Source organism: Macrobrachium rosenbergii, chromosome 59 (assembly GCF_040412425.1).
Source record: "Macrobrachium rosenbergii isolate ZJJX-2024 chromosome 59, ASM4041242v1, whole genome shotgun sequence".
NCBI classification, from domain to species: domain Eukaryota; kingdom Metazoa; phylum Arthropoda; class Malacostraca; order Decapoda; family Palaemonidae; genus Macrobrachium; species Macrobrachium rosenbergii.
This window is the reverse complement of record NC_089799.1, coordinates 14,055,875-14,078,374: the sequence shown is the minus strand read 5'-3', so window position 1 is coordinate 14,078,374 and position 22,500 is coordinate 14,055,875. Positions and strand designations below refer to the sequence as shown.

At 37.8% G+C, this 22,500-nt stretch overlaps 1 protein-coding gene across 2 annotated transcripts in view; it reads right to left on the bottom strand.

The window, feature by feature from the left end:
- LOC136837546 (calcium-activated chloride channel regulator 4A-like) overlaps nucleotides 1–22,500 on the bottom strand; it is a 213,252-nt gene that overhangs the window by 62,212 nt on the left and 128,540 nt on the right. The window contains exon 1 of one of the 2 annotated variants that reach the window (XM_067102391.1): nucleotides 9,865–11,291. The exons of the other annotated variant lie outside the window; for it this stretch is intronic. Within the exon in view, the coding sequence (XP_066958492.1) occupies nucleotides 9,865–10,044 (180 nt within the window). The 5' untranslated portion in view covers nucleotides 10,045–11,291. Of the gene's footprint in view, nucleotides 1–9,864; nucleotides 11,292–22,500 lie in introns of those variants that run through there. 2 annotated transcript variants of the gene reach the window in all.

Genomic DNA, 22,500 nt, shown 5'->3' with positions numbered 1-22,500 from the left:
GGGCATAACGACATCCGTCCCTCCCACCACCTGCAAACCTCTCCATTATCCTCCCCGCCCGCCCCCCTCCAACCACAGTGGATCAATCTAGGTCACTGACCCTTGCCACACGACAAAGATATCATGGAAAAGCAACGAAAAAACCTGAAACAGTATTGCAGCATCTTTACCTTGAGAGCATCTTTATCTTAGAGCATCGTCTTCCATGACACTACCAGGGAAAAAGATCGATATTTTTCCTGGGCATTTATCAGAAAACCTGCGTTAATAGTCTGCAAATTGAGCAACACGCACTAACACACAAGGTGGAGATGGAAGTTCGCTTTTGGGATAACAGTGAAAGTGAATAAGGAAGATCCCAATTCAATTGCTGTGGCGATAATGAATATTACTGTTTGTAAGCGCAAAAACCTGGAATTTCTGGCACATTTTTCTCATTAAATGAGGCAGGAGACACTTTTAATCTATGCCAATTTGTCTTATACGACGAATCTCCATGATATTAGCCATATCGAGACAGGAGAACAATATTCCAGCCATTGAAAATCAAATATCTGAAGCACATAGATCACAAAAAAATAATACAAAAAATAAATAAAAAATTCTTAGCCTCGCAAATGGATCACAAAAAAATGTTAAAAATCCTTGACCTCGCAAACAGATCAAAAAAACAATTTTTTAACCAAGCAAAAAGATCACAAAAAAATAATAAAAAAAGATTCTTGGCCTCGTCAGATATCCTCTCTCTAATTACTGCGGCGAAGAAAGTTTACAGTCGAAGAGAACACTGGTAATTTCCTAAGAAGACTTGAATGAATGAGGGCGACGGGAGGCAGCAAAACTCTTGAGCAGGAAGACTGATAAAGAGGAAAAACTGACGTGAATGAGATATGCTGAAATGAAAATAACGAGAATCGTTAGGTGTATGAGAACGAGAGTTTTTTTTACGAGATCGAAAGACGAAAGAAATGGAAGAATGAGAAGGGAATGAATCGCTTGAGAATGACAAAGAGGAAAAACTGACGTGAATGAGATATGATGAGAAAATGACAGAGAACGAGAGTTTTTTTGATCGAAAGACGAAAGAAATGGAAGAATGAGAAAACTTGAGAATGACAAAGAGGTGGAATGAGATATGATAAATGAAAATAACGAGAATCGTTAGGTGTATGAGAACGAGAGTTTTTTTTTTATGAGATTGAAAGACGAAAGAAATGGAAGAATGAGAAAGGAATAAATTGCTTGAGAGTGGCAGAGAGACTGATAAAGAAGAAAAACTGAGGCGAATAAGATATACTGAAATGAAAATAACAAGAATCGTTCAGGTGTATGAGAACGAGAGGTTTTTTACGAGACTGAAAGACGAAAGTGATGGAGGAATGAGAAGGGAAAGAATTGCTTGAGAATGACTGGGGTGCAATGTATGAGAATTATTAGGGTGGCATAAATGCGAATGTATTAAAAATATGAAATGAGAGAGGTATATGAGAATGGAATATGAGAATGAGGGATCTGATGGAGTGGACGGGAAAGTGTGGATGAGATTTAAGAAAGTAATGACAAAAGTAATGGAAGAATGAGAAGGGAATGAATTGCTTGAGAACTACAGGGGTGGAATGTGCGAGAATTAGCGGAGTGACATAAATGCGAATGCATTAGAATTATGAAATGAGAGAAGTATATGAGAATGGAATATGAGAATGAGGGACCTGGTGGAGTGGATGGGAAAGTGTGGATGAGGTTTAAGAAAGTAATGCACGAAAGAGACCGTCCAAAAGTATAAAATTAATAAAAATATAAGAAAGATAAATAGGAGGACGGAATGAAAACAAGACTTTTTAAAAAAGACACATGAAAATAAACGAAAAAGGAATGAAGCAAAAATGGTAAATAAATAAGACGAAAACAAAGAGGGTTCAGTTTGAGAATGTGGGTTGGAAAAAGAGAAGAAGGCTGATAAAAAAATTAAATCACGACACGGATAAAACATATTTTACTTACGACAGGGCGTAAACGAGAAAGGAGAAAACAGAGAAGATAATGGGAAGAAAAAAGAAAGGAAAAGAAAGCGGGGAAATGAGAGGAGATAGGAACCACACGACGAAAGGTGCTTGAAGTAGATAGAACGGTGAGAGAGAAAGCAGGCTGTTGTCTGGAGAGAAAGCATGTAATGGGGTACAGGATTAATACTTTCTTTTCTTTTGTAAGCGTTGGACTGGAAAAGAAAGCACCGTGAGAAAGTGAGAATCATGAAAGGTGCAAGAAAAGAAAACGAGAAAGAGAAACCTGTTAAGAGAAGAATAAAACATCACTTAAAGGTCACACCGGGCAAACAGAAAATAATCAAGCAGCAAAAAATAGCAGCGAGAGGAGAGAAGTAAAATTTCCCTTTAAATAGAAAACGAGTAAAAAACTGCGCCGAAGGAACTTCGGCGCAATCGAGTTTCCTGTAAAGCCTATAATGCTGTATGAGCCGCAGCCCATGAAGCTTTAACCACGGCCCGGTGGTGGCCTGTCCTATAGCGTTACCAGACGCACGATCATGGCTAACTTTAACCTTAAATAAAACAAGTAAAAAATGCGCCGAAGTTACCCGCTACAGCGTATAATCAAGGCCACCGAAAATAGATATATCTTCCGGTGGTCTCGGTATGATGTTGTGAGCCGCGGGCCCATGAAACTTTAACCACGGGCCGGTGGTGGCCTGTCCGATAGCGTTGCCAGACGCACGATCATGGCTAACTTTAACCTTAAATAAAATAAAAACTACTGAGGCTAGAGGGCTGCAATTTGGCATGTATGATGATTGGAGGGTGGATGATCAACATACCATTTTGCAGCCCTCTAGCCTTAGTAGTTTTTAAGATCTGAGGGCGGACAGAAAAAGTGCGGACGGACAGACAAAGCCATCTTAATAGTTTTTTTTTACAGAAAACTGAAAAAAACAGAGAAATCTCTCCACTATCTCCACCTCAGCGTCTAAATAATCTCCTTACTTCAAGCACAACGTAATTCTCTCCAGTTGCGTGTACATTATGTCGCTGTTCTGGAAAAGTTACTTCCAGAACCGTCAGGAACCTGGAAGCCCTTGGTGAATCAATCATCCTTGGTGAATCAGGAAGTCGTACAATAAACAAATATTAATTAATAATTGGACCTTTAATTAAGTCTATTCGTATTTTTTTTTAATAATGGCCGGAACTCGAGAAAAATTAATTTCTGCTACGGTGAAGGTAAACAATGTTTACTGTTTATTTCATTCTATTTAAGAACATTTTTGAAAAGTCACTGATTTCTATGCCTTTTTATTTATTTCTCTATTTTTTTGGACAACAGAAAATTAAAAATAATAAGACTTTTGTGTAAGAAAATTCTTGAAAAGTCACTACTCTCTATGTTTTTTTTATTTATATATCTGTTTTTTTTTACAACAAAAAATTAAAAATAATAAGACTTTTTGTTTAAGAAAGTTCTTGAAAAATCATTTATTTCTGTGCCTTCTTATTTATTTCTCTATTTTTTTGGACAACAAAAGAGTGAAAAAATAAGAATTTTAAGAAAATTCTTGAAAGTTTGTGATTTCTATGCCTTTTGACTTATTTCTCTAGTTTTTGGACAGCAACAAAGTGAAAATGATCAGGCAACACCCACTGGCTAGTATCGTAATCGTGGCAACACCCACTGGCTAGTATCGTAATCGTGGCAACACCCACTGGCTAGTATCGTAATCGTGGCAACACCCACTGGCTAGTATCGTAATCGTGACTTGCAAAACGGATGCTGGCTGTGATTTCATCAGTTTAAAATGCATTGCTAACGATCCTGTAGTTTCGTTTACCTAAATAATCTACCAAAATTTGGATCTACATCATTTTTTAGCCTTTCAATATTATCTGAAATTCTTATAGTCTAATTGGGCCTCTGTGAGCCGTCCCATGGCAGATTTGGCCAGGCTCCTACAGGCCATTGTTTGGGTACTCTCAGGATTTGGAGATGAGCTTAGAATGTTAGTATATTACATTTTGCAAGGTATAATAATAATAATAATAATAATAATAATAATAATAATAATAATAATAATAATAATAATAATAATATGGCCGTCTGGATGCCATACTGTTTAGTGAAGTCTGCTTGAGGGAGGGTCTCCTTCCAAAATAATAATAATAATAATAATAATAATAATAATAATAATAATAATAATAATAATAGAGATTTGGAGGCCGATATTCACAGACGTCACCAAATGAACGGGGTATATAAGTGACCAGATGAAGGTCAAAGAGATCACTAATCATTAAAAAGAAGGTCACTGAATGAAAGGAGTATGATAAGCGAAAGGATGAAGGTCACAGAGATCAACAATCCTAAAAAAAAATGGTCACCGAATGACGGGGGTATGAAAAGTGACCAGATGAAGGTCAAACAGATCATTATCCTAAAAAAAGGTCATCCAATGAAAGGGATTGATAAGCGAACAGATTAAAATCAAAGAGATCAATAATCCTAAAAAAAAGGTCACCAAATGAAAGGAACATGAATAAGTAAAAAGATGAAGGCCAAATAGATCAACAATCCTTTAAAAAAAGGTCACCGATGAAAGGGGTTTGACAACTGAACAGATGAAGGTCAAAGAGATCAAGAATCCTAAAAAAAAGGTCACCAAATGAAAGGGGTGTAAGTGAAGAACTGAAGGTCAAAGAGAGCAATAATCCCCCTAAAAAAGTCACTGAAGGAAAGGAGTATGATAAATGAACAGATAAAGGTCAATGAGATCGATAAAGGTCAAAGAGATCAATAATCCTAAAAAAAGATCAACGAATGGAAGGGGTAAGATGAGTGACCAAATGAAGGTCAAAGAGATCACTATTCCCAAAAAAGGTCAATAAATGAGAGATCTGATAAGTGAACAGATGAAGGTCAGAGAAATCAACAACCTTTAAAAAGAAGGTCACCGAATGAAAATGGTATAATTAGTGAACAGATGAAGGTCAAAGAGTACAATAATCCTGAAAAAAAGGTCACCAAATGAAAGGGGCATGATAAGTGAAGAGATGAAGGTCAAAGAGATCACTAATCCTAAAAAAAAGTCACCAAATGAAAGGGGCATGATAAGCGAAGAGATGAAGGTCAAAGAGATCACCAGTCCTAAAAAAAGGTCACCAAATGAAAGGGGTAGAAAACTGAACAGATGTAGGTCAAAGAGATCAATAATCCTGAAAAAAAGGTCACCGAATGAAAGGGGTCAGATAAGTGAATAGGCAAAGGTCACAGAGATCAGTAATCCTAAAAAAAAGGTTACCGAATGAAAGGGTTATGAAAAATGAACGGCTGAAACTCCAAAAGATATACAATCATGAAAAAGAAATTCTGAACGAACAAACACAAGTAGCTTAACGTAAGCCCGCTAATCTCAAAATTACCGCCTCGAGGCTCGGTAAATATGAAGACATCACACCAGTCACCGATTACGCAAAACATTACTTACGGTTGAATATGCACCGTAATTTGGCACAGAATGAGATGCTAACTCCATTTTGGGGCAACGGACAATCGAGAAACAACTGAGGCTGTGTTTACATCACCGCCTTGAAATATACATACGATAACAAAGTCTGCAATGAATGCGCAGTTGATAGGTATGTACGCACGAATGACAGTTCGCCCAAAGACGCAAATTTATACGCTGATTCACAACTCGATAAAGGAAATGAATGTGCGTTCGTTAATGGAATATTCAAAATATAACTATAAAAGAATTGAAATTAATGCACCAGGCTAACGGCTTTACAAATTCAATCACGTCACCCAGTTTCGGCTCTTTTCGTTGCAAAATTCGAAAACGGTAGGCCTATATGAGTGGGAATATTAAGTTTGAAAACTTATCACGAATCAGTATAAGCTCATGCAGTCATATTCAAAATATAGTTCAGGGTCAAAAGCAAGGGCAAAGGTTATTGCAAATTAACGAGAATGCAATTTCCAAAAAAGAATAGTTGATCCTCAAGGAGTCTTTTAGATTGAGTGGGAATATTAAGTTTAAAAACGTACCAGGAATCAGTAAAACTCCATGCAGTCATATTCAAAATATAGTTCAGGGTCAAAAGCAAGGGTCAAGGTTATTGAAAATTAACGAGATTGCAATTTCTAAAGAAGAATAGTTCACCCCAAGGAGTCCTTTAGAATATTAAGTTTGAAAATGTATCAGGAATCAGTAAAAGCTCATGCAGTCATATTCAAAATAGAGTTCAGGGTCAAAAGCAAGGACCAAGGTCACTAAAAGTTGATGAGGAATGAAATTTCCAAAGGATAGTTCATCATAAAGGGGATCCTTCAGCTTGAGTGGGAATATTAAGTTTAAGAACGTATCAGGAATCAGTAAAAGCACATGCGGTCATACTCAAAATATAGATCAGGATCAAAATCAAAGGTCAAGGTCACACGAAATTAAACGAGGAATGAATTTCCAAGGAACTATAGGCCATTCTCAAAGGGGTCCTTCAGACTGAGTGGGAATGTTAAGTTTAAAAAGCGTATCAGTAAAAGCTGTTAAAGTCACATTTTCAAAATATAGTTCACGATCAAAAGCAAAGGTCAAGGTCACTAAAAATTAACGAGGAATGAAATTTCCAAGGCAGCACAGTCTATCCTTAAAGGGGCACCTTAGATGTAGGAAAATATACGAAGGAATTGAAGATATCTGGCAGAGCCTAAGAACGAACCCCGATATCAAGGCAACGAGGCAGACTTATCAATTATTGACTCTGGCAAGACCAACCATCCCTCTCTGGTTACGGATGCAAAGCGCATGCAAAATGCAGACTCCAAGCACAGAAGTAAAGATGCATTAGTTTTCCTCAAAACCTAATGGACATCTAAGGGATTATTCGTATATTGCTGAACGATCACCATTCACAGACAAACGTGGAAACAGACGCAAGAAATATGGGGATAAAGAAAAGTCCTCGAAGCCTGGTGTCAAATATTCCAAACGGAGGAATATGGCGCTTTAAAAAATTTCGCTGAAAAATAAGAACATATGGAAGGGGAAAGTGCAATATACAAGAGAAGAAAAATCAGGAGGGAATGTGGGATTTTGAGATAAAAAAGGAGGTCTCTGAAAGAAAATATGTGGGAGGCTGATAGCAAAAATTTAATATATTAAATGAAATATTTAAATGCATATGGACGTCACTGTACACACACACACACACACACACACACACACACACATATATATATATATATATATATATATATATATATATATATATATATATTTATTTATATATGCATACATACATACACACACAAATCACACACACCAATTTAGATGTATATATATATATATATATATATATATATATATATATATATATATATATATATATATATATATATATATAGAATATACATACATACATACATACATACATACATTCGTACATACATATATGAACGACTTGACCATGGTTTGTAAAGCACATTTGGATGAGGGAAAGGCTCTGGAAGAACGAGTGATAGATTTTTAGTTACTGGGTCCTTGTATATGGGTTTAAAGTCAAACTTTTGATAATTAGTGGGTAACATTACTAAGAATACCACTGAACGTGTATGGTGGGAGTTTGTGGATTAGGTGTCATGAAAAAGTTAAGGTAGAAGTTTGGCATTAAAGGAAAAAAACAAATGACAGAACCAACAATGATTTAGCTTGGAAGATGTTGCGGATGTATGAAATAGAATACAGGGATATTTAGGGAGGTGAGTGACTGGTTTGGTGTAAAACAATGCCTGAGGCAATGAGTGTTATATTTCCATGGTTGTTTTAAAATTTTTTTGCACTAAGTAATCTAAGGATCCGGGAAAGGTCATTAAATGTAGTTAAGGAGTAACTGAACAAGAAAGTAGTTCATTAATGGAATCTGGAATGGCTGTGGTTTTTAGATGATTAGGTGCTGATTGGGAATAGTAAAGAAAAACTTTAGAAACCAGTGAAAAGGTTTGAAAATGCTTCCACAAAAGGACGTTCCAACGAAATGTCACTCAGAATATGATTAGATTATGTGGGTAAATGAAAACCAGAAAGATGGACTAATGAACATTGGCAAGAATGATGGAAGAATGGGAACAGCTGATCTGCTCTGGTATATGGGATTAAATGGAAAGATTTCTGCAGAAGAGATAAGTAATGGAATAACTCATGTAAGCAAGATAGCTGGATGTTTGCTAAAGATTATGAAGAATCTTTGAGTCACTATGGAAGCCAAGGTTGATAAGTATGAGGGGATCGTTGAACCAATTCTCCTTTATGTAAAGTATGACTGCTGAATATAGATGAATATAAAAATGTTAAAGGTGTTCAAAATAATTGTTTGTATAGCGTATGTGGTTTCATAATAACAGAAGTGTGAGAAACATGGAGATACCTAGAGGTACTAAAAACGATAGAATGGTGAAAAGCATGGATCAGTGTGTTTTGAGATGGTTCAGTCATGCGGAAAGAATGGACGGTGAAATTTTAGAGAAAAATTTACAATTCGGAAGTGATAAGAGGAGAGAGGCCAGCAAGAACTAGGAAGAACTTAAATGGAGTGGAAGGGGTTTTGGAAAGGAAGGGCCTTAATATCCCAGGAGATTCCGTGTAGGTGCACGAGGGTATTGTGGGGATGTTTTCTGCACAAGGCTCATCTATGAGTCAAAAATAAGAATTCGATAGTAACGGCTGTCTTATTTTTTTTTCTAGAGCCAACCTCTTTATTATGGAGGTAGCACAATATTATATATATATATATATATATATATATATATATATATATATATATATATATATATATATATATATATATATATATATATATATATATAATATATATATGTATATAAGAAAGATCCTTCCCTTACGAGCATGTAGGTATATCAGGGAATGAGAGAATGATTTTCCTCATTAGCTTGACACCACCAATATGATTATTTATCGACCTTTTAAATTTATCTTGCTCTCACTTCCTAACGTGTACATAAGAAAAAAAATTCATCCTATTACTCCACTGACAATCATTTGCAGGAAAAGCTGCTTAAGTCATAAAATAATCATCTTGAAATGCGTCACGGGATACGAAAATCCACGTCCTGTCAATCCGTCAAGAAATGATTTAGTCTGCCCTAGAAATCAAAAGGAAAATCTATATATCAGTCAGCGACAAAAAATGGGAATTATTCATACATCGGTGCATGTGTATGCTCAAGGGAGCATACTCATTTCCATGCATACTAATATCTGCCGTGATCCATATTTCCAGAATGCGTTAAAAAAAAAAAGTGAAATGAAAAACGCAGTTAAAAAGAGATATATGAATACTCGCTGGCACTTGCATTTATGATCCCGTTTGCATTTGTGTGCTAATTAATTCTTGAAAGAGAGACTTCGCGCGAAGGAATGATGTATTTTATGCGTATGTACACCATATATGTGTATACACTATATATGTGTATACAAATGTGTACGTATACGTGTATTTCCACAGTGACCTCATTTCACCCACTCACCTGGGACTCGGAATGGAAATGAAAGTATTCACTATACAAGGGGACATACACACGCTGTGTACCATACAACAAACAGATTGACACACACATACACAAAGACACAGATATGTTTGACACATAAACGTTTGGTACAAACACTCACACAAATATTCGACACACACAGGTTTGATACACATTCACACACACAAAGGTGTAATACAGACACACACAGGTTTGACACACACTCACCTACACATACACCCACCCACACAAACGTTCGACACACTCAGCTACACAAACGCACTAACACACAAAGGGGCTTCGCAATTAACACCGTACCTTTAAACCAAGTATGACCTGACTGCATTGCTCCCCCGGCACGGCGTTGCTGATCGCAATGACTAGTCCCTCGTAGCCATTTTCGACAAGTCGTAGATGACCAGTAGAGGGCACTGGATGATGGACAAGGATCAAGCAAGTCAGAGGAAGGACGCACTTGATAATCCTTGGATCAAGCATTTTCAAAAGGTGTAGGATAACTCTGAAGGATATTTTTTTTCTTTACTTTCTCACACGCAAAAACATCCAAGGGGAAATATAAACACGTAGTGACACTGAAACATCTCGACGAATATTTTTTATTTTATTTTTTTTTATTTTTTACTGTCTCGATTTGTTCTCAAAACATTTCAGGTTTGTCTTGATCTACTATTTCTTTTTTTCTAGAGGGAAACTTGTTTCATTAATTTCTAACTGTTTAGCATTTCTTTCATCATCTGATTTCTCTCGACTAGGAACAAAACACGAACTGATTTCTAACGAGAGAAATTAATCAAGAGAGCCAGGTCATAGAGACGTGCACATAATGCACTACAGGCCTAGACGCAGATTCGATCAGATCTATTTTTTTTTTTTCTTCTCTCGCGCGAAAACTCACATTTCGTCCGCGAAAGAGTGAGAGAGAGAGAGAGAGAGAGTGAGAGAGAGGCACACACACACACACGCACAGTCAAGAGAACAGAACTTCCATATATATAAAAAAAAAACAGAACATCATCAATTCACAAGAAGCAGCATTCCAGAGAGATGTCACACAGAGCCTGGAACCTGGAACCTGGAACGAGGAACCCCCTCTCGCAATACTTTCCAAAAGCAAACTGGAAACCGGAAGGAAGTCACACCACGAAGGTATCCCCCGAAAGCGAAGTCACCACCACCAGAAATACATCGAAGTCACCGAATGCATTTTAAAACGGGAGTCACACTGTCCAATATAGGTCACTGATTCGAGTCCATTTTTTCCCCTCACTTGTTGCATTGCCGGTCATTTTTCATCTTTCTTTTTTTTCTCTCTCTCTCTTTCCGCGATTGAACTTGATGATCTACGTCGCCATTGTTTCAAAGAGGTCATTCCTTTCTACGGTTTGAAAATGAAGCATCTTCTCAAATCCAGTCCGTACAACAGTTTTTCTCTTTTCTCGTTGTTGTGGCAGTCGTCGTCGGTAAGAGTGAGTCATTTGAGAAAGTCGTCATCATCATTCGCAAATTTCTGGAAGTGATTTTTTAAAGTATATTTTTCTATTCGCAGTGGAGAAAAGTTCCAAAGAGAGCTCGAGATTCTTGTCTTTCCGCATGAGAGAGATTATGTCGTTCCCGAGGCGCTGATACGAAAACTGAAAGAAATAAGTAAATAAAAACTGGCGAGTACAAGAAAGAAACAAAGATCAGGAGCGAATCATAACATCCTCTCGCAAGAGCCTTTCATTGGACACTAAAGTAGTGCGGTGTGTGGCGTCTCAGCCACCCATCAGAGGTTGCCATGACAACCGAGCAAGCAGAGAGGGAGATTGCATGTGACGTCACATAACATGTTGTCCGCACGCGCAAAAGGAAAGACCAAGAGAGAAAAATCTGCCGTTTACTCACACATTTTCAGGTTTTCTTCTCTGTCTTTACAGAGGGACAGTTACACGCCAGCCTACTCAAGAATTTCCACGGGAGAATTAATCTCTTTTCGGGATGAATTGAGAGGAGGGGCCTGAGATGAGAGCGGGATGCACAAAATGCGAAAATAACGAACACTTCTCGTAGGGACATTTTCTCTCTCCGAGAATCTAAGTTACAGGTGTAGTGCAAAGCTGCCATACGTTAATTGCCCTGAAGAAATAATTGATAAGAGTGACGACACCGAGTGAGCTATTAACTCTTTAACTTAGGAAAAAATGCAGAGATAATTCTCGGTCTCAGGAATTCAGGTCTCTCAGGTCTCTCTCTCTCTCTCTCTCTCTCTCTCTCTCTCTCTCTCGTATCTTATCAAAGGGGGGAATATGTAGATTGGAAGCAAGCGCGAGTTTCCCCAGACCCAACAATCATCAAGCTGTTGTGTCCTTTAGCCACAAAGAGGCGAAGAAATCGACTTATTTATCCCAAGGAGGAGGAGGAGGAGGAGGAGGAGGAGGAGGAGGAGGAGGAGGAGGAAGCAGAGGAGGAGGAGGAGGAGAAGTGTCATATAAGCGGAAGCCTGCTAAAAACATGGCGAGCCCAAATGCAATTCCTTTGTGAACGGGCGAATTACAATCACGACTTGAGCGGTTAAAAGCGGCAAGTGTTGAACTTTAATTCCCAAGTTCGGGAATATTATCATAACGGCTTTAATTACCGAGGCTCTTGGGGGAATCATTATTGTCCGTCTGATTCTTAAATTCCGAAGCTTTTGCCGTAACTGTTGCAGTTAAGGAATAAAGAGGTGCACTCAAGGCTTCGCCAAGTTCTGCATTCAGCGGCTGAGGAATATTGTTAAAATTTCGCGTTCATCTATTTCTCTTATTTTCTGATTCAAGAATAGCGTCGCGTGAAAAGACTGTGTATGCTTGGTACATACATGTAGGTACATCTCCCTCGAGTTAAGGATGCGTATACTGGATACATATAGATACATGCCTCATATCAAAAGAATATGTAAACATATACATCGAATGAGGCGTTCAGCATAAGAAGGGCCTCTAGCCACGATAAAAAAAATTTGAGTTATAAGCCATCAAAGTTTTGGAAATTCTACCTGCTCTAATTTCTTTATTTTTCAAGATACAAAGTTGAATTTTGTATGAGATGAAGTATTTGCGATCAGGAATAGAATAGCATACATAATAAAAATTATAGTAACTTTTTTTTGAAAAAAAAGGGGGATTATTTTAAAGCTGATCAGGCGAAAAACACCAATTTCAAAATGCTGAATGCCTGATATACATCACAACAAAAGAACGTGTATGGTGAATATACATATGTACATCTCTCACGACAAAATAATGAGTAAGCTGGATACATACAGGTACATCTCTCGGGTCAAAAAAAAATGTGTATGCTGGATGCACATACATCTTTCACGTCAAAAGCAGGTATGCTAAATGCATATAATACATCTCTCACGTCTAAAGAATGAGCATACTGGATAGATATGAGTGCATCTCTCAAGGCAGAATGTGCGTATTAGATACATATGAGTACATCTCTTAAGTCAAAAGAATGTCTGTGCTGGATTCATATAAGCACATCTCTCACATATGTGTATGCTGATACATATAGGAACATTTCTCACGGCAAAGGATGTATACGATAGATACATTTAAGTACATCTCTCAAATTCAAAAGAATGTGTATGTTGGATACATATATGTACATTTCTCACGTTAAAAGAATGTGTATGCAGGATACATAAATGTATATTTCTCGCGTCACAAGAATGTATATCCTGGATAAATCTAGGTACATTTCTCACGTCAAAAGAACGTATATGCTGGATGCATATAGGTACAACTCTTATATCAAATTAGTGTGTATGCTGGATACATACAACATAGGTACATCTTTCGCGTTAAAAGAATGTGTATGCTGGATACATCTGTACACATCTCTCATGTCAAAAGAATGAGAATGTTGGATACATACATACAAGTACATGTCTCACGCCAAAAGAATATATATCTAGATAAATATTCATCTTTCACGTCAAGAGAATGTGGATGCTGGATACATGTAGGTACAGCTCTCACGTCAAAAAATGTATATCTAGATACACATTCATTTCTCACGTCAAAAGAATGTGTATGCAGGATACATATACATCTCCCACGTCAAAAGACCGTATAAACTGGAAACATATTAATCTCTCACATCAAAAGAATGTGGATGCTGGATACATATACACCTCTCACGTCAAAAGAACGTGGATGCTGGATACATATACATCACTCACGTTAAAAGAATGTGGATGCTCGATACACATACATCTCTCACGTCAAAAGAACGTGGATGCTGGATACACATACATCTCTCACGTCAAAAAAAGTGGATGCTGGATACATATACATCACTCACGTCAAAAGAATGTGGATGCTCGATACACATACATCTCTCACGTCAAAAGAACGTGGATGCTGGATACACATACATCTCTCACGTCAAAAGAACGTGGATGCTGGATACATATACATCACTCACGTCAAAAGAATGTGGATGCTCGTTACACATATATCTCTCACGTCAAAAGAACGTGGATGCTGGATACACATGCATCACTCACGTCAAAAGAACGTGGATGCTGGATACATATACATCACTCATGTCAAAAGAATGTGGATGCTCGATACACATACATCACTCACGTCAAAAGAACGTGGATGCTGGATACACATACATCTCTCACGTCAAAAGAACGTGGATGCTGGATACATATACATCACTCACGTCAAAAGAATGTGGATGCTCGAAACACATACATCTCTCACGTCAAAAGAACGTGGATGCTGGATACACATACATCTCTCACGTCAAAAGAACGTGGATGCTGGATACATATGCATCTCTCACGTCAAAAGAATGTGGATGCTTGATACACATACATCTCTCACGTCAAAAGAACGTGGATGCTGGATACACATACATCTCTCACGTCAAAAGAACGTAAATGCTGGATACACATACATCTCTCACGTCAAAAGAACGAGGATGCTGGATACACATACATCTCTCACGTCAAAAGAACGTGGATGCTGGATACACATACATCTCTCACGTCAAAAGAACGTGGATGCTGGATACATATACATCACTCACGTCAAAAGAACGTGGATGCTGGATACATATACATCACTCACGTCAAAAGAACGTGGATGCTGGATACATGTACATCACTCACGTCAAAAGAACGTGGATGCTCGATACGCATACATCACTCATGTCAAAAGAACGTGGATGCTTGATACGCATACATCTCTCACGTCAAAAGAACGTGGATGCTGGATACACATACATCTCTCACGTCAAAAGAACGTGGATGCTGGATACATATACATCACTCAAAGTCAAAAAAGAACGTGGATGTTGATATATACATCACTCACGTCAAAAGAACGTGGATGCTAGATACATATACATCATCTACGTCAAAAGAACGTGGATGCTGATGGGTTACGTACATCACCACGTCAAAAGAAAAGTGGATGCTCGATACACATACATCTCTCACGTCAAAGAACGTGGATGCTGGATACACATACATCTCTCACGTAAAAGAACGGATGCTTTGATATTATACATCAATCACGTCAAAAGAACGTGGATGCTGGATACATATACATCACTCACGTCAAAAGAACGTGGATGCTGGATACATATACATCACTCACGTCAAAAGAACGTGGATGCTCGATACGCATACATCTCTCACGTCAAAAGAAAGTGGATGCTCGATACACATACATCTCTCACGTTAAAAGAACGTGGATGCTGGATACACATACATCTGTCACGTCAAAAGAAAGTGGATGCTGGATACACATACATCTCTCACGAACAAAGGAACGTGAATGGTGGATACACATACATCTCTCACGTCAAAAGAACGTAAATGCTGGATACACATACATCTCTCGCATCAAAAGAACGTGAATGCTGGATACACATTCATCTCTCACGTCAAAAGAACGTAAAGGCTGGATACACATGCATCTCTCGTGTCAAAAGAACGTGAATGCTGGATACACATACATCTCTCACGTCAAAAGAATGTGGATGCTGGATACCTGTAGGTACATCTTTCACGTCAAAAGAATGTGGATGCTGGATACATATGCATCTCTCATGTCAAAAGAATGTGGATGCTGGATACCTGTAGGTACGTCACTCACGTCAAAAGAATGTGGATGCTGGATACATATACATCTCTCATGTCAAAAGAACGTGAATGCTGGATACATATACCTCTCTCAAGTCAAAAGAATGTGGATGCTCGATACACATACATCTCTCACGTCAAAAGAACGTGGATGCTGATACATATAAATCTCTCATGTCAAAAGAACGTGAATGCTGGATACACATACATCTCTCACGTCAAAAGAATGTGGATGCTGGATACATATACATCTCTCATGTCAAAAGAACGTGAATGCTGGATACACATACATCTCTCACGTTAAAAGAATGTGGATGCTGGATACATATACATCTCTCACACCAAAAGAACGTGGATGCTGGATACACTTACATCTCTCACGTCAAAAAAATGTGGATGCTAGATATCTGTAGGTACATCTCTCACGTCAAAAGAATTTGGATACTGGATACGAATACATCTCTCACGTCACAAGAACGAGAATGCTGGATACACATACATCTCTCACGTCAAAAGAACGTGGATGCTGGGTACACATACATCTCTCACGTCAAAAGAACGTGAATGCTGGATACACATACATCTCTCACGTCAAGAGAATGTGGATGCTGGATGCACATACACCTCTCACGTCAAAAGAACGTGAATGCTGGATACGCATACATCTCTCACGTCAAAAGAATGTGGATGCTTGATACACATACATCTCTCACGTCAAAAGAACGTGAATGCTGGATACACATAAATCTCTCACGTCAAAAAAACGTGAATGCTGGATACACATACAACTCTCACGTCAAAAGAACGTGAATGCTGGATACATATACATCACTCCCGTCAAAAGAACGTGGATGCTGGATACACATACATCTCTCACGTCAAAAGAACGTGAATGCTGGATACATATACATCACTCACGTCAAAAGAATGCGGATGCTGGATACATATACATCTCTCACGTCAGAAGAACGTGAATGCTGGATACAAATAGGTACATTTTTCACATCAAGAGAATGTTGATGCTGGATACATATACATCTCTTACGTCAAAAGAATGTAGATGCTGGATACACATACATCTCTCACATCAAAAGAATGTGGATGCTTGATACCTGTAGGTACATCTCTCACGTCAAAAGAATGTGGATGCTGGATACACATACATCTCGCATGTCAAAAGAATGAGGATGCTGGATACACATACACGTCAAAAGAATGAGGATGCTGGATACATATACATCTCTCACGTCAAAAGAATGAGGATGCTGGATACACATACACGTCAAAAGAATGAGGATGCTGGATACATATACATCTCTCACGTCAAAAGAATGAGGATGTTGATACATACATCTCTCACGTCAAAAGAATGAGGATGCTAATACACATACACGTCAAAAGAATGAGGATGCTGGATACATATACATCTCTCACGTCAAAAGAATGAGGATGCTGGATACACATACACGTCAAAAGAATGAGGATGCTGGATACACATACACGTCAAAAGAATGAGGATGCTGGATACATATACATCTCTCACGTCAAAGGAATGAGGATGCTGGATACACATACACGTCAAAAGAATGAGGATGCTGGATACACATACACGTCAAAAGAATGAGGATGCTGGATACACATACATCTCTCACGTCAAAAGAATGAAGATGCTGGATACACATACATCTCTCACGTCAAAAGAATGAGGATGCTGGATACATATACATCTCTCACGTCAAAAGAATGAGGATGTTGGATACACATACATCTCTCACGTCAAAAGAATGAAGATGCTGGATACACATACATCTCTCACGTCAAAAGAATGAGGATGCTGGATACATATACATCTCTCACGTCAAAAGAATGTGGATGCTGGATATACATACATCTCTCACATCAAAAGAATGAGAATGCTGGATACACATACATCTCTCACATCAAAAGAATGTGGATGCTGGATACATAAACATCTCTCACGCCACAAGAATGTGAATGCTGGATACAAATAGGTACATTTTTCACGTCAAGAGAATGTGGATGCTGGATACACATACATCTCTCACGTCAAAAGAATGTGGATGCTGGATACCTGTAGGTACATCTCTCAAGTCAAAAGAATGTGGATGCTGGATACCTGTAGGTACATCTCTCAAGTCAAAAGAATGTGGATGCTGGATACAAACAGGTACATTTTTCACGGCAAGAGAATGTGGATGCTGGATACACATACATCTCTTACATCAAAAGAATGTGTATGCTGGATACATATACATCTCTCACGTCAAAAGAATGTGGATGCTGGATACATAGACATCTCTCACGCAACAAGAACGTGAATGCTGGATACAAATAGGTACGTTTTTCACGTCAAGAGAATGTGGATGCTGGATACACATACATCTCTCACGTCAAAAGAATGTGGATGCTGGATACCTGTAGGTACATCTGTCAAGTCAAAAGAATGTGGATGCTGGATACCTGTAGGTACATCTCTCAAGTCAAAAGAATGTGGATGCTGGATACAAACAGGTACATTTTCACGTCAAGAGAATGTGGATGCTGGATACACATACATCTCTTACATCAAAAGAATGTGTATGCTGGATACATATACATCCTCACGTCAAAAGAATGAGTATGCTAGATACATATTCATCTCTCACGTCAAAAGAACGTGAATGCTGGATACAAATATATCTCACGTCAAACGAACGTAAATGCTGGATATAAATAGGTACATTTCTCACGTCAAAAGAATGCGTATGCTAGATACATACACAAGTAAAAAAAATGTGTATGCTAGATTCATACACATCTAAGTAAACAAAAATCTGTATGCTGAATACATATACATACATATCTGAATTTACATGAATAGATATAGAAATATGCAAGCTGGAAAAAAGTAATATGACATTGTACGTAAAAATATTTATACAGCAAATTTCTGAGGAACGTGCGCCAACAAAAATGCGTACGTACATTACTTTGTACATTAGTGCGTGTGTGTAAATATATATATATATATATATATATATATATATATATATATATATATATATATATATATATATATATATGATGACCTGTTTCTCTCTATATCCCCCCTATTTATTAGAGCGCATATGCGCGCACAGACGCACCCGATAAAATGAAACCGAATCCTGATCTGGACAAAATAAACAAACCGAAGCCCCCCAAAATCAATATCCAATTATGAACTATTAACTGATATTGCCTCCAACTGAACAACTATTGACGAGAGACTGTCAAAGGTAGTTTCGCGGAAGGCCCGCCAGAACGCCACACAAAAGTACAAGATGATTCCATGACTACAATCAGCATACATCAGAGAGAGAGAGAGAGAATAACCCAAATGCTTTTGGTTTTCCCGTCCCGTAGGTTAATGGCTACCGAATGTTTACTGTTGCGTTTCCAACCGCCTCCCCCACACCCCCAAACAACCAATGGCTGAAAGAGAGTGAAAATGAGGCTTCAAACATCATAGCATAGGCCTACTTGCGTATCTCCTTCCTCTCGCCCCTTCCCCACCCACCCCATTGGCTGAAAGAGAGAGAAAAGGAGATTTCAAACATCATAGCATACTTGCGTATTCCCGAACCCCACCCCCCGCCACCCATGGCTGAAGGAGGGAGAAAGAGACTTCAAACATCATTACCATCTTGGGCACTCCCACCCTCTTTGGTTGAAGGAGAGAAAAAATGAGACTTCAAACATCATATACTCTGTGTATCCCTGACACCTGCTCCCCTCCCCCCCCAAACTCCAACCCCCAATGGCTGAACGAGAGAGAAAAAGAGAGACTTCAAACATTGTACCCTCCTTGCGTATCCCCGACCGAAGAAATGTTTGTACAAAACGAGCAACATTTCCTCGGCGGGGGCTAAATCAACAATGCAATGCCGTTTTTATTAAGAAAAATAGCAGGTACGAGTGAGACAAATGTAGTTAGGCGAATCGCATCATGATGAATAAGGCAACATCGGTCTAGCTTTGTTTTGGCTAAGCCCGCAGCCAGCAGTGCATCTGTCTTGTTTGTTTGTTTGTTTGTTTGTTTGCGAAAGCTCCTTGAATAAACGAATAGATTCGTTTCTATGAAGTTATGTATGCACGTACGTATATACGAAGGGTTTACATAGTCAAACTAAATTTGAAAAGGCTTTTGATAACTCGAAGTACGTAAGGAAAAGACGAGGGAGGAGGAAAGGGTTATTTCGGTTATACAAATACTTCATTAAACTAACGATAAAAGTACCTGTATTAATGAATATACAGAATGCTTGCGTGTATAGTGCTGAATGAAAGAACGGGTGTGTTTATCCAGGAGCGTGCGTTTTTATATGCAGAAAAAAGAAATATATATATATATATATATATATATATATATATATATATATATATATATATATATGTAAACAAAATGTACAGCCTCGAGGAGAGTGAAAACGATGTACCGATATTTCACTTTTACACTACGACATTCTCGTGCAAGCAGTATAAACATATGCATGAGAATGACTTAGAGTCATGGCGTGAAATACTTGCAATATGTTGTGTCACTTTCTCAGTTAGGTTCTAAATCAGGTTTTCGTTACGTAAGTTTTATATATATACTTATATATGTGTGTGTGTATGAGTGTGTAGTGTTTATATATATATATATACATATATATATATATATATATATATATATATATATATATATATATATATATATGGTATATATATATATATATATAATATATATATATATATATATATATATATATATATATATATATATATATACAGAGAGAGAGAGAGAGAGAGAGAGAGAGAGAGAGAGAGAGAGAGAGAGAGAGAGAGAGAGAGAGAGAGAGCTGATGGAATTAATAACTGAATGCCTAAGGTTTTCCGTTAGACTCATCCCCAGGAAAGTGACGGAATAATTTAAGTTTCCAGAAAAACAGGTTCTAAGAAAGAATCCCATAAGTATGTGTGCTTCTAACTGAAAATAAAGTATGATGTGACTTCAATTTTATGCAAATTAGCTTTTCAAAAGTCGTGAAAAACCATCCATTCATCACAGGTCGAACTGAGCCCCAAGACCTTTTTTTGTGCGAATACAAAACCTGAAGAGATGTAGAATACAGGATAGAATACATATTGAACACACCCAACTAAAAGGCTAAAAATAAAAGAAGAAGAAGAGGAAGAGGAACAATTCCCTTTCCCTCGAGTTGAGGACTACATAGAGAAGAAAGCCCCTGCCTATTAACAGCCAACTCGTCGACATAGAGAAGAATGTCCCTGTCTCTAAACAGCTAACTAATTGAGGATGACATACGGAAGAATATCCCCTTCTCTAAAGAGCCAGCTCGTCGAGGACGACTTAGAGAAGAATGTCCCTGTTTCTAAACAGCTAACTAATCGAGGATGAGATAGAGAAGAATGTCTCTGTCTCTAAACAGCTAACTAATCGAGGATGAAATAGAGAAGAATGTCCCTGTCCCGAAACAGCTAACTAATCGAGGATGAGATAGAGAAGAATGTCCCTGTCCCGAAACAGCTAACTAATCGAGGATGAGATAGAGAAGAATGTCCCTGTCTCGAAACAGCTAACTAATCGAGGACGACGTAGAGAAGAGTGTCCCCGTTTCTAAACAGCTAATTAGTCGAGGATGATATAGAGAAGAATGTCCCTGTCTCTAAACAGCCAATAGGACGACGTAAAGAAGAATGTCCCTTTCTCTAAACAGCGGCTGTTTTGAAAACAGGTTCTCTGAGGTTCGCACTATACACGAAGGCTTCCTGTTCCTTGCTCTTTTGATCCGCGTTCCAAAAGCTTTAACCAATACGATGATCAACATCAAGGTCTGAAGATTCAATCTACAGACCTTGATCAATATATCGCTGCAAAGGAGAGAAAAAACGAACAAACAAAGACAGAAGGAAGCAAGCCGTAGAATATTTGGAATTGCTGTCTTACGCCGAAGGCGGTGAGTTTCTTCAGCTGTGATCTTGAAAGGGTGGATGTAATGAAATTTCAATACGCGAAACCTTAATATAGGAGAGGTCGCGAGGAATAGGGAATTAAAGGGGGAAAAAATAGTTTTTCAGTTGAAACCTTATAAGAGCTGCTGTATGTAGGTCTTGATATTTATAAGCCTTCCTCTTAGTTATCATGGAGTAATCAGTACATTAGTAAGAGATTTAAAAGATGACAAGATGTTCATTAAAGACAAAATATTTCTCTTGGCAATTTGAGAAGTTTGTCCTCATTTATATTAAGAATATTCTAAGAAAATATGAGAAGTTAAAGTAATTAAGAGAAGACTAAAAACCAAAATTTAAACACAGTTTCAAAAACTCTGTTTACTGTGAATAGCAACTATATATAAATGAATATATATATATATATATATATATATATATATATATATATATATATATATATATGTGTGTGTGTGTGTGTGTGTGTATGTGTATTTATATTTATGTACATGCTAAGAATGGGGACCCATGGAGAAAATGCAATGGTCACTGCCACAATTATAGGCTTATATTTACAGCTGATTCATGAATGAGTCCCTTGTGCATAAAACTTCCATAACATTATATGCTTCTTATACCTTAGTCAAGAGGTTCACCATCAGTAAGTCGAATCCCTGCAACACACACTGTGCCATTTAACTCTAACTTATGCACTCTCCCTCTTCCTGGATATTAAGGTCCTCACTTTCCAATAACTATTCCAAGTCAATTTTCCCAGCAAACACATCCAAATTATATACTCCTTT